General features: G+C 39.6%; 1 protein-coding gene across 1 annotated transcript; it reads right to left on the bottom strand.

The window, feature by feature from the left end:
- Positions 1-344: 344 nt before the first annotated feature.
- LOC149285085 (aldehyde dehydrogenase family 1 member B1, mitochondrial-like) lies at positions 345-11,389 on the bottom strand. Its single transcript, XM_089495834.1, has 2 exons — positions 11,374-11,389; positions 345-1,846 (listed from the first exon to the last, which is right to left on the bottom strand). Exons 1-2 carry the CDS (start codon positions 11,387-11,389, stop codon positions 345-347), a joined length of 1,518 nt encoding a protein of 505 aa, XP_089351960.1.
- Between the last annotated feature and the right edge of the window lie 1,815 nt (positions 11,390-13,204).

Raw genomic sequence — 13,204 nt, forward strand, 5'->3', positions numbered from 1 at the left:
ATACAGAGCTTAACAAACCACTAGAGGAAACTAGTTCAGCATACTTTAACTGCTAAAATTTCAGCCTTTCCCTTTATTAAGTCATTATAATTCCAAACATATATACGTTATAAGAGTAACAAGGATTGGTAACTTTTAATTGTAGAACATGCATGTTATCGTCGGTGACATAAAAAAAAGCATTCAATGTATAATGGCCATTTCACTTAGGATACGTTTAGTTTTATAAATGTGCATACCTAGTCAGACGCAGATCTTTCGATATTTAGAATTACACTTCAGTATTTTAATTGATACCAGAAATTCCCATGCACCTGAACATATAATTAAGCACTTTTGCTTGCTTATGTGTTTTTGGGTGGGCTTTTAATTGTCACAGTTTTTACTTCAGTGTAAGGTTTAAGCCCATCTTCTCCAAGCTCCCTGCCATTTCCAGACTCTTTAAATCCTCCAAATGGTGCCTGACTTGCCATAGCGTTGAATGTATTAACCCATACTGTACCAGCTTGTAAAGCTTGGATGAAATACATTGCTCTGTCCAAATCTTGTGTAAATATTCCCGCCGCTAATCCAAATCGAGTATCATTGGCCCTTTCAATAACTTCTTCAGTGTTTTTGAACCTAAACACTGACTGCACAGGTCCAAATATTTCTTCCCTTGCAATTTTCATGGTATCTTGGACATCAGCAAAAACAGTAGGCTTGATGAAGAAGCCCTCATCACCATGACGTTCTCCTCCACACAAAAGGCTAGCACCTTCGTTTTTGCCACATTTGATATAGCCAAATATCTTGTCAAATTGTTCTTTATCAACTTGTGGACCATGTTGCGTATCTAGCTCGAAAGGGTTGCCTACTTTTCTTTGTTTAGCCTTCTCTACACTTCTTTCAATAAATTCATTGTAGATTGAGTCTTCAACAAAGGTTCTGGAACCTGCAGTACAACACTGCCCCATGTTGAAAAACACAGCCTCATGACACTGGTCTACGGCATGTTCTAAGTTTGCATCTGCCAGAACAATACATGGACTTTTACCCCCAAGTTCCAGTGTGACTCTTTTAAGGTTTGTCTCACCCGCTGCTTGCTGGATTAAGCGACCAACTTTTGTGGAACCAGTAAATGCTACTTTGTTGATGTCCATGTGTCTCGCTATGGCTGCCCCTGCAGTAGGTCCATAACCAGTTAAAATATTTACAACCCCAGGAGGAAATCCAGCTTCTTTAATCAAGGATGCCATGTACAAGGCAGAAAGTGGTGTCTGCTCAGCAACCTTCATGACAACAGTGTTACCTGTGGCTAAGGCAGGAGCCAGCTTCCATCCTTGCATTGACAATGGGAAATTCCATGGAATAATCTGCCCACAGACCCCAACCGGTTCATGCCTGGTATAACAAAAGTAGTTACCATCCATGGGGATCGTTTTTCCGTGCCATTTGTCTGCAAAACCAGCAAAATATCTGTATACCTTAATGGTTAGTTCCAAATCTACAACATATGATGCAGTAAAAGGTTTGCCATTGTCCAGAGTTTCCAATGATGCCAAATAGATCCTATCCCTTTCAATAAGGTCTGCAAGATGGTTGAGAAGCCGGCCTCGTTGTGATGCATCCATGCACCTCCATGGAGACCCTAATTTAAAAGCTTCTTTTGCAGCTTTAACTGCAAGATCAACATCAGCCTTGTCAGCTTCTGCTATGTATGTAATGACTTTTCCAGTAGAGGGATCCACAGTTGGAAAGGTTCTGCCACTGACTGCATCATGCCACTCATTGTTTATGAACAGCTTGTTGTAGTACACTTCAGGCTTCAGTAGGGGCTTAGGGACAGCAGCCACGGAGTAAGAGGCTGCCAGGCAATGCAGTATACGAGTATTTTGTCGAACTTTAAAGAGCAACATGATTATTACTGAAAAGATTTGATAAAAAAAGATTTATGTAAATCCATATTGTATTTACAAAATGTACATTCTTCCATATAGCAGACAATAACTAAAACATAACAAAATAGGATCAGGCACAATAGACATTAACAAACTGTTTTTTTTTGTTGTTGTTTTTTAACTTGCTTGGACAATTTTATGAATCCTGTTTTTTTATTTCCTTGCAAATAAACACACAAAAATGTTAGACTTTCAGTGGCAAAGGGTTCAGGAATACATTTAACAGCCATCTGATACACAAAAGATATAGCCAAAATAGCCAATGGCTTCCTTGTGTTATGTAGGTATTTATAGCAACAATGTGTTATTTGTTTAAAAAAAATATTTCGCCAGGAATTGAGCTTTGTCTTGCACAAGTAGAACAAAGCCTTTCATACCAAAAGAATCATCGCATCGTAGCACTTTTGAAAGTACATCATAAATCATCCGTTAAAAGTTAACATGTTTAAAGAAAGAATTGTGCAGCTGTGAAAAATATTCTCATTCTCACCTTGGCAGCGGAAAGTGATCTTCTTCCAAAAGGCTCAAACACCTCTAGCAAATCTAATCTAATGCGTTCTCCCTCCACTGTAATGGCATACATTTCTGCATAACCAATTAAACATGGAGTGCAGTTTCCTGTGTAGGTTTTATAGCCAGGTATGCAATATGGTCAGTATATCTATATTAATATATATATATTTGTTAAAAGCAAACACTTACCCGGTACGATGCAGACTAGAGATGATGCTTTCCGTCCTTTCTGTGATAACAAGGACCTTCTCTGCCTCCCTTAGTAAACATGACAGTGAGGAGGAGATTCGTGCTTAAACACTGCCCTCTTCCAAATGCTGCAGGAAATGTGGAATGAATGTGTTGTTAGTGCAGCTGTCTTTGAAATTACAATTATCTGTAATCATATTATGGGCTGTTACCTGCAGGAGAAATGTTTAATTTTGACAGTCTGTGGATAGTGTTGCCTAGCACTTACCTGACACCGAAGATGAAGCCCTGCTGCTGCCCATGGTGAACTACTCTTGCCACCGATTGGTTGCTGGAGCTTTGGAAATCAATGGCAGCTTTCCACACATGGGGAACCCACTTCGCCATGCCAGCCCTGGAACGGGGTGAAGATGAGTATATCACATGCAGATAAATGTGTTCAGTCGAACAAATCTGCACAACATTTGGCTGGGGGAGGTGTATATGCAAATAGGAATTCTGCAGAATCCTCCATGCATTTGCCTTACATGAAAATATAATGGGGCCACACAGCTATCATATGCATTAAAGTGCACAAAGAACCCTGTGAGTACTGTAGCTCTTCATCCATGCTCCAGTTTGAAGCAGCCAATCAGTTGCAGGAAAATGCTCCTATTGAAATTCAATAAGCAGACTCCCACCGGCAGCATTTGCCAGACCAACAATGGAGCTGACTGGTGGCAAGTTTATCAAGGAGAAAATGTACCCTGCTTGGTAAATAGCTGAGGGGAGGATTGAAAAGGGGCATATACATTAGGGCATTTTGCAGAGTAGCCCCTCAACCTATTTCCTCCTCCCTTGGTAACTAGCATATGCACTAAAACATACACATTCACACACTCACTCTATTACACCCTTACATTAACTTGCCTGATGTAAAAGATTCTAATAAACCTCAATTAAGAAATGGACCATATATAATTATTGGTATAGGCAATAGTTCAATGATAGGCTTCAAGGTTTCCTTGACCTTAAAATATGGAATGAAGGATTTGCTGAACAGGCATTCTATAGATAGGATAGTAACTTGCTAATGCAGGGTATAGTTGTAACTCTAAAAGGGCATTACAGTATGCGTACAGCCACCACCTAAAATAGGGTTTCGACGTGTAAAGATCTTAGTGAGCATGTTTACCCAATTAGGTGAAGACCAATACCCTGACATCACTATCCAATCCACATATAAGCTAGGCTTTTGTAAGACATGGAGAGGCATGGGAAGAGAGGTCGAGAGAAGATGTACTTGCCATCCACGGACTCTTCACGTCCCAACACTCCCTCCCTCCATCCTCAGGAATGCATAGGACAGATGTCATGAACTAAATTCCTCTCCAAGGTTTTGTAAGACTTGTTTCGTATTATTTTTGTTATCTTCTTTTTATATTCTTCTTCTATTTTTGTTCGTATTAAATGTTTTACCTTTGTTTGCATCTAAGTGACTCTGCCTATTTTTGACGCACATACATTTATATGTGTTCCAATTATTTGAAGTTTGTATTTGGCCCTATATACATTTTATTACACCTGAAGCCTTTCTTTTATAGCTGTTCCGGCTCATATAACGCGGCTCCATTGTGCTCCCGCCTCCATAATTTGAAGAATATATCATAAATACCATATTTGCTCAATTATAAGACGACACGAATTATAAGATGACCCCCCAAAATTTGAATATTAATTTAGGAAAGAAAGAAAAAGCATGAATATAAGACTACCCTATAAGAAAAAAGTTTTACTAGTAAATATTAATTCACATGTAAACTATTTTTTATATTTAATGAAAACTATGATCGAGAAAAAATTTTTTTTTGTTTTTATTTCCTTTTATTTGCCAACCTGCCCCCCCAGTTATGCACATCTGCCCCACGGCTTGCCACTCTGCCCCCCGATATGCCTTATACCCCCTATATGCCACTCTGCCTTCAGATATGCCACTCTGCCTCCATGATATGCCTTTTAACCCCCATTATGCCACTCCGCCCCCAAAATGCCTTTTAACCCCCTATATGCCACTCTGCCCCCCAGATAAGCCTTTTAACCCCCTATATGCCACTCTGCCCCAGATATGCCTTTTAACCCCCTATATGCCACTCTGCCCCCAGTTATGCCTTATACCTGCCTATATGCCACTCTGCCTCCATGATATGCCTTTTAACCCCCTATATGCCACTCTGCCCCAGATATGCCTTTTAACCCCCTATATGCCACTCTGCCCCAGATATGCCTTATACCTGCCTATATGCCACTCTGCCTCCATGATATGCCTTTTAACCCCCAATATGCCACTCTGCCCCCCCATTATGCCTTTTAACCCCCCTATATGCCACTTTGCCTACAGGAATGCCTTATATCCTGCGATTCTGCCTCCCCCCGACTTACCAATGCTTCCCCTGACTTGTTCCTCGTACTTCAGACTCCCTGGTGTCTAATGGGGGCAGCCAGTGGACATCTGCGCAATGCACGTAGACAACCTCTGCTGCCCGTTAGTTCTACCAGGGGGTTGCTACGACGGAGCACTGACGTCACGTGACCTGCCGGTGCTTAGTTATAGAAGCCCCGGCGGAAGTGCCGGCAGAAGCGGAGGTTGCCTGTGCGTATTGAGCAGACAACCTCTGCTGCTACCGGCACTTCCTTCGGGGCGTCTATGATGGAGCACCAGAAGGTCACGCCGGCGCTCTGTCAAAGAAGCCCCCAGAGGAAGTGCCGGCAGAGGATCCAGGTCTCCTGCAGCGCTGCAGGGAACCTGGATCTTAATCTTGTAGTCAGACCTTTATTTGAGGTCTGATTATATGACGCCTTCGAAAATAAGATGAGGGGTATTTTTCAGAGCATTTGCTCTGAAAAAAACCTCATCTTATAATCGAGCAAATACGGTATACTGTTTGTGTCTTTTATTAAGAAAGTATTATATTATAATTTTAGCATTTAAAGTTAGAATATTGGTGTAGTGTGCCATTTCTCTCTATGTATCTTCAAATAGTGGCTGGGAGATCTACCTTCTTACCTCCAGTGTCTCTTGTGTGAGACCATAGAAACATAGGAATTGATGGCAGATACAAACCATTTGATCCATCAAGTCTGCCCATTTTTCCTGATGTAAAGGTTTAGACATTAGACAGTCTTTGATCTTCTTAGATTCAGGATAGGTTTATCCCTATCCCATGCATTAATAAATGCTTTAAATTCCATTTATCTACCATCCTCCAACCAGACATCTTCATTATCTGGGCAAAAACTCCTCATGTAGGGCAGTAATGGTTTTCAGGCATCTTTGAAGTATTTACAATGCTGTGCAAATGTTTAGGCAGGTGTGAAAAAATGCTGTAAAGTAAGAATGCCTTCAAAAAAAGACACATTAATAGTTTATTTTTGTTATGTAACAAAATGCAAAGTCAGTGAACAGAAGAAAAATCTAAATCAAATACACTTGCATACTGTTTTTTAAGGAACTCGGCAGGTAGGTTGTTCCAAACATCTTAGAGAACCAAATGGGGCTCCTCGCCGGCATCCTCCTTTTCTGCCTGCCGCATACAGCAGAGCAACGCACACTTTATGCATCATGAGGCTGCCACACCCTTGCACAGCTGCCTCATTAATATTTTTAAGGCGAACGCCGTTGATGTTGTTGGGACCGCCCCACCCGGGCTATATCAGGCCACAATACCCTTATGCATGTGCTCAGTTGTACTGTGGCTCCCTAGTGAATGTCCCTGCTTCTCAGCATTCTCCTGGGCCCCTGCTTTTGTGTATGTTCCTGACTTTGGCTGTTTACCTGCTTTATCCATTAACCTCTGGTACCGTGACCCTGGTTGTGAAAATGCTAGTCATGACTTGAGAAATTGGAGTTCGCCATTGTGAAATGTAAGTAGACACTTACACAACCATAATTATTTTTTGGATTTATGTAGCCTCAGTTACTTCTTTCACTTCATCCCAGACAGACTCAATGATGCTGAAATCAGGGCTTTGTGGCAGCCATAAATCACTTCCAGCACTCCTTGTTCTTCTTTACGCTGAAGATACTTTGGCTATATGTTTGGGGTTGTCATGCTGCAGAATACATTTGGGCCTAATCAGATGGCTCCATAATGGTATTCCATGATGGATAAGTATCTGCCTTTACATCTCAGCATTCTCAGCAACTCCATTTGTAGAAATGCAACCTTAAACGTGCAAGGAACCTCCACCATGCTTCACTGTTACCTGCAAACACTTGTACCGATCTGCAGCCCTCCTGCGCTCAACATTCCTTCTGCTACAGCCAAATATATTTTGACTCATCAGTCCAGAGCACCTGCATCCATTTTCTGCACCCCAGTTCCTTTATTTTCATCAACAGTTGAGTTGCTTGGCCTTGTTTCCACATTGGAGGCATGGCTTTTTTGGCCACAAGTCATCTATGAAGACCACTTCTGACCAGACTTCTCTGGACAGTAGATGGGTGTACCAGGGTGTAACAGGCCCACTGTTTTCTGCCGATTTTAAGCTGATGGCACTGCTGTTCACTTTCCGATTGCAAAGGGAACTAAGCATGATGTGTCTTTCGTCTGCAGCACTTTCCTTGGCTGACCACTGTGGCTACAGTCCACAACATTGCCTGTTTCCTTGTGCTTCTTCAAAAAAGCTTGTACAGCACATCTAGAAACCCCTGTCGGCCTTGAAATGTTTGTGTGGGAGAGACCCAGGGCCGGCCCAAGACAAAATGCCACCTGGGGCGAGTTTAAAATGCCCCCCCCTATTATCTACTCTTCCTCTCCCTGCCCCCCCCATTATCTACCCTTCCTCTCCCCCCCCGTACTTTCCTTTCAGCAGTCCTGCGGTGAGTCTCCCTGCTCGTCTCGGTGCCGGCTTGTAATGCTGAGCACCGGAAATGACGTCATCTTCCGGCGCTCAACATTACAAGCCGGCACTGAGACCGAGCTAGAGGGCTCGCAGAGGAGAGGGGCGCCGAGCGGGTACTGACTACTTGGTAAGATAAAACCACTTGGTGCCCTCTCTCTCTTCTCGGCTTAAAAAAAAAAAAAAAAAAAAAGGGCTTGGGATGGCAAAGTGCCGCCTGGAGCGGTTGCCCCACTCGGCTCCATTGTCGGGCCGGCCCTGGAGAGACCTTGCTCATGCAGTATAACTACCTTGTCGTGCTCAGTCATGCCATGGTGTATGATTTTTGACATGCAACCTCATCTTGTTAGTTAGTGTGGCTGCTGATCACCCAGTTTTATTCCATTTAGTAAGGGAGGTCAATGTATTTCATAAAAAATATTTTGTTTCTGATGTTTTTTATTTGGTTTGGCATATATGGGGACTTTGTATCATTTATACCACTTTATCATGTGATTTACAGTTTGTTGAACTATACATATAAAAAGAAAGCCCCTTCTGTGCTTGTAAAAGTAATAAATATATTTAGGATTAAACAAGGAAAAAGGAGAACTTTGGTTCAATAAACATATGGTAAAATGTTAAAAAGCGCCAGGTTTTAAAGAATTATATTTCTTTATTAAAGAAGGGGTTAATTTGTCAATTATTTTGAAAGCATTACTGCATTACTGCATTTTTTTAAGTATTAATGGCATGTTGACATTTTGGTTGCTTCTTTCACTCCAGCTGGTGGCACTGTTGCTCTTTTAAAAGATAATGTTCTTGTTTTTGAAGATCATATATTAGTTTGTTAATGTTCCAAAAATTCAATTTGTTCTGAAGATAGGGAAAAGATTTATGCTTAATCCTGGAACTGAGCTATCTCAGCAGGATGCACTCACTAGTGTCTTCCTTATAAAATGATCCTATATTGAGGTGTTGGCCTGGAAAATTATTTAACTTAAATAGCGTGCAAAGAGAATGTGATATTCTACATAATATTCTAATTGCAAGTAAATAATCTAAAGAACTATCACATTAACATGGACGATGTGGTATAAACATTATGTATAGAAACTAAATACCTTGTTTTCAACAACCAGGGATGAGCCTAAGGTTACTGACACATGGGTGCAGAATTTTTTGTGCCTCCCCAATAAGCGAGACTTTTATTTTTATGCCCTTATTTTTTTAAAGACCAAACAGTGGCTTTAATTAAATACAGGTTATAATTATAGCAGGAGGGCAAGATCATATTTATGTGATTTTACATTATTGAAACAAAATACACATTTGATAAACAATATACTTAAATGCCCACTATCTAGTCCAAACAAATGCACAACTGGACAGAAGGAAAAGCCTATAAGTACGTATAAAAAAAGTTTTTTTGTATTGACGGGCCCCTCTTGTGCAACACAGCAGTGGTGTTTGGTAAACACCAACTAGTCCATTAATGCAAATGGGACACCAAAGCCTACGTAGGATTGCCGTATAAATTGCTATGTATTTACAGACACTATTTTATTAAGGTTTATTTGCATATAAACACAAAATAGCTAATAGTCATTGTTAACTGGTGACGTGGTAATATTGGGATATGAACATAATGGTTTTGGTAGTATCTAGCCCAGAACAAGGCTTACTATTTAAGGGAAACTCCAGTCATCATATGCACTTTAAAGCATAGCCATGTGCAACTGGAGTGCTTTAGTGCCACTGATTGGCTGCTTTAGTGGGATTGTCAGGGACAGTAAACTGTCTTTTTAACAATGATATGTCTGGAAACTTAATATTAAATAAAATCTATGCAAAGCTTCATAACATAAGCTTCATTACGCACCTCACTTTTCAGTTATGTCATGACCAACAATGTACACAGCACTAGCCTCACACTTACAGAGCTGGTGTTAAGCAGATGTTAGCACTTTCTAAAGAAAAGTTTCCAATGGTTGGGAGCAACCAATAGACTTAACTCAACAAATACTGTTGTGTGCTTGACATAGAGTGGCTTCACTTCATTAGCCTCACAACTCCCTTGACAATAACCATTAAGAAAAATAACCAAAAAACAAAAACTGCTGCAGCATGTGATCGCTCACCCAAGTGAGAATGTGCCCCATATAAAATATGGCGGACGTCTGCTTTAAAACGATCGCTTCCTAAGCACAAACGTTGTTGCTGAAATGCCTCGATATTGAGGCATTCAGCGGCACCAGAAAGCCACACCAGGAAGCATCGCTCAGAGTGTCCACAGCTAGAGACATGTTGCCTGTCTCCTAAAATTAGCACTGTATCTTCACAAAAATCCTGGCATGTAAATAGTTACAAATATTTACCCTAGCACCAGCTTTGAGAGGCTTCATAACATAATATGAAAAATCAGACATACGCAGATACAGCTTAATTGTATGGCTTATATATTCATTTTTCTACATTACATAATTACCAGTACACTACAGAATATTTTATATATTTCTCATAATTTGAGTAACATATTGCTCTATATGCTTGGAAGTACATTTATGCTGAATTCAGAACTTAATGAATCACATGGGTTGAGCCACATACAGCTGTTTACTGTGAATATATACTCATATTTTGGGGTGGTATGTAAGGGCTGTAACCACATAATAATTGTAAACAGAATCCTTAGGAATAAAGCACAGGAAATCTCTTTGTATAACCACTCCTAGATACTGTGGGTGTCAAGACATATGCGTTATATCACAAAGGCTGCATCTTAGTTCCCTAAAACATTGGCTACATAATGCTGGGTCATTAGTGCATTACTAATTTAGTTGTACAAACCTGTTTTCTCTTTGCTCCTTTTACAGTGAGAAAAACTGGGATCCTAGTCAAAGAAACTTGATCTGCCTGGCTGCTGCTGTGTTTACTAAAATACTATGACTGCAAAATGATGGTAAAACAAAAGATGTTGCATTGTATGAAAGAACAAAGTCTTTCCTATTGTATTCTTTATTCTTTGTGAAGTTTTTCATGAAAAACTATATATATATATATATATATATATATACGATCAGCCATAACATTATGTCTATATGTCTATCTGCCTAATATTGTGTAGGTACCTCTTTGACCACCAAAACACTCCTGACCCGTCGAGGCATGGACTCCACTAGATCTTTGAAGGTGTGCTGTGGTATCTGGCACCAAGATGCCACCTCACAACCTAGTCATCTAGCCATTACAATTCGGCCCTTGTCAAAGTCGCTCAGATCCTTACGCTCGCCTATGCTTCTAACACATCAACTTTCAGGACGAAATGTTCACTTGCTGCCTCAATGTTATTCATTTTACCTGTCAGTGCTATATATCGTTATATCAATATATATATATATATATATAGATATATATATATATATATATATATATATATATAGCCAAGGGAAGGAGAAGAGAAATAGAGAAGAAATAAGTGCAAAAAGTTAGGGATGGTTGAAATGGTGACTTTATAACAGAAGCTTCATCAGAAAATATAACTATCACATATTGAAAAGATGAAGCAAAACCTTCTCACAGCTTTTGTGCTCCATGAGGTGTCAGTCACCCTATGCTTTCCACAAAATCCACAGACAGGACCAAGTCTGCAAATATCCAGCACCTGCACACCTTATTACTATAATTCATCATGACAATGCACAGAACCTAATGCACAGTGAGATTCCTCTATGTGAGACTTGGTGAGCCCCAGCCTGCCATTTCTCACATTGTCTAAGACTCTCTAATGTTCTGATTTAATTAAGATCATTAATTAATTTAACTAATTAATTTAAGATCATTTAACGAGTCCGCTACTATCCTTAACCATAACATTTTTGGGATGACATATTCTTTTTTGTGAAAAGGAAATTTAGTTGCAATGGTGTAATGGATCCAAAGGCTGCGATCCTAGGAGATGTGGAACAGTTTGGCATGTTAAACAAACTTTTTAGAAAAAAAAAATTTCTAGGAAGGCTATTGATTCTGAGGAAATGGTTTGATAAAGGAGCCCCCGTATTGGCCCAGTGGTTAAATATGATTGAACAAATTAAAAAATACGAACAACATAGAAGTGGTGAATCAAAAAAGAAAAAGGAGTTCCAACTAACTTAGGGTTTATGGTGATTTTTTTTTTTTTTCCTAGCAGACACGGGGGGGGGGTGAAACAAACAAAAAAAAAACCCCTATAACGCTAACCTAATTTGACCCTCTTTCTTCCATCCATTGGTCTCAAATTCCCTATTCAACATCTATGTGCTTATTTCTTGTTTCCATGATAACCAGAGGAACAAATGGGATTTCCGAAAAATTAAAATGTTGGATGAATTTCATCTTATACAAAGCCGGAGATGGACGGATGTCATCGGATTGGTTATCTTGGTCAGGAGACCTTTATAGTTTGTTTTAATATATTTTTGCTGTTTTACAAGTAGACCCTTGTAGACAACAGTTCTAAATTATTTTATGTCTTTATTGATATTAATACAGGTTTCATAGCATATGCACTTTATTCTAAAGTTCAGTGTGCTTCAATTGAATTATAAGAATAGCTCGATGATAAATAGTCTCTGTAATTTAATTATAATTCATAAAAATGCTAGTCTACAAAATAAATGAATATTTGATGTTACCATTATGTGATTTTCCAATTAAATCTAAGGATGCTAATCAATCATATATACTATCTGGTTTAAAAACAATTTGGTATTTGTACAATGCTTCTGATTTCAAAATTTCAACATGATTATCTTTCGGCCTTTTTATTATTTAATCTTCATGTAACAGCAATTGTTTAAAATTATATTAGTTTAGTGATGGCCATGCCTGGGAACTTTGGAGAACAGGCTGTATGCAGCTCACCCCTCCTGAGGGAATGACTTCATGAGGTGGTGGACCTAGCCACACAGGAAGGTGGACCTTGTTGTGGGATGGGCAGGACGAACTGCAGACAAAGGAATGACTAAAACTATCGATAAATGTATAAGGGGTGAGAGGTGAATTAGGCAGGCAGTGGGCATGGCTAAAAGCTACTCCTCTACCCAGGAGAATGAGGATTGTCATGTTGAAATTGGGGGAATCACCACGTCACCCAGAGAGTTCATATGTATGGTATGGCCTACAAAATACAAATTTCCCAAGTGGCCAGTAAAAACACCTGATCCACAAATTTATGCACAATGGTAGTAAAAATAAAAACTTAAGAATGCAGCCAAGTCGGAAATGCTGCTGATAGACTTGGTTTCATATTTTTTTTCTAATCTCTAGGGACTCTACTGCTCTAGGTGAGCTACATGCAGTTTCTTGCTAATATAGGTGAGAATCTGGTGGTTTTGTACCCCTTCCCACTAGCTTGGAGCTCTAGACAAAAGCCTAGGTTAGAATCTGCCCTTCCCATAATGGCCATGCATGTAATTAAAAATGAGTTGACATACATTTTTCTGATCAAAGCAGATGCCCCCTTTATTCTGATATCAATGCAGGTATTTTCATGTTTTGCTGTCAAAAATTAAATGTAACATAACGTTCAACAACTGTAAGAAAAAAACATTTCTCTCATTGAAAATAATGCAAAACCTGTCAGAATCCACTTGCATTTGAATAAATTGGATGCATGTTTCATGTATTCTCGATAGCGCCAGTAACTAATTGAGACACCAGGTTTA

Source organism: Sceloporus occidentalis, unplaced genomic scaffold (genome assembly GCF_023333645.1).
Source record: "Sceloporus occidentalis isolate IW3139 unplaced genomic scaffold, rSceOcc1.0.p SCAF_85, whole genome shotgun sequence".
In the NCBI taxonomy this organism is placed as follows: Eukaryota; Metazoa; Chordata; class Lepidosauria; order Squamata; family Phrynosomatidae; genus Sceloporus; species Sceloporus occidentalis.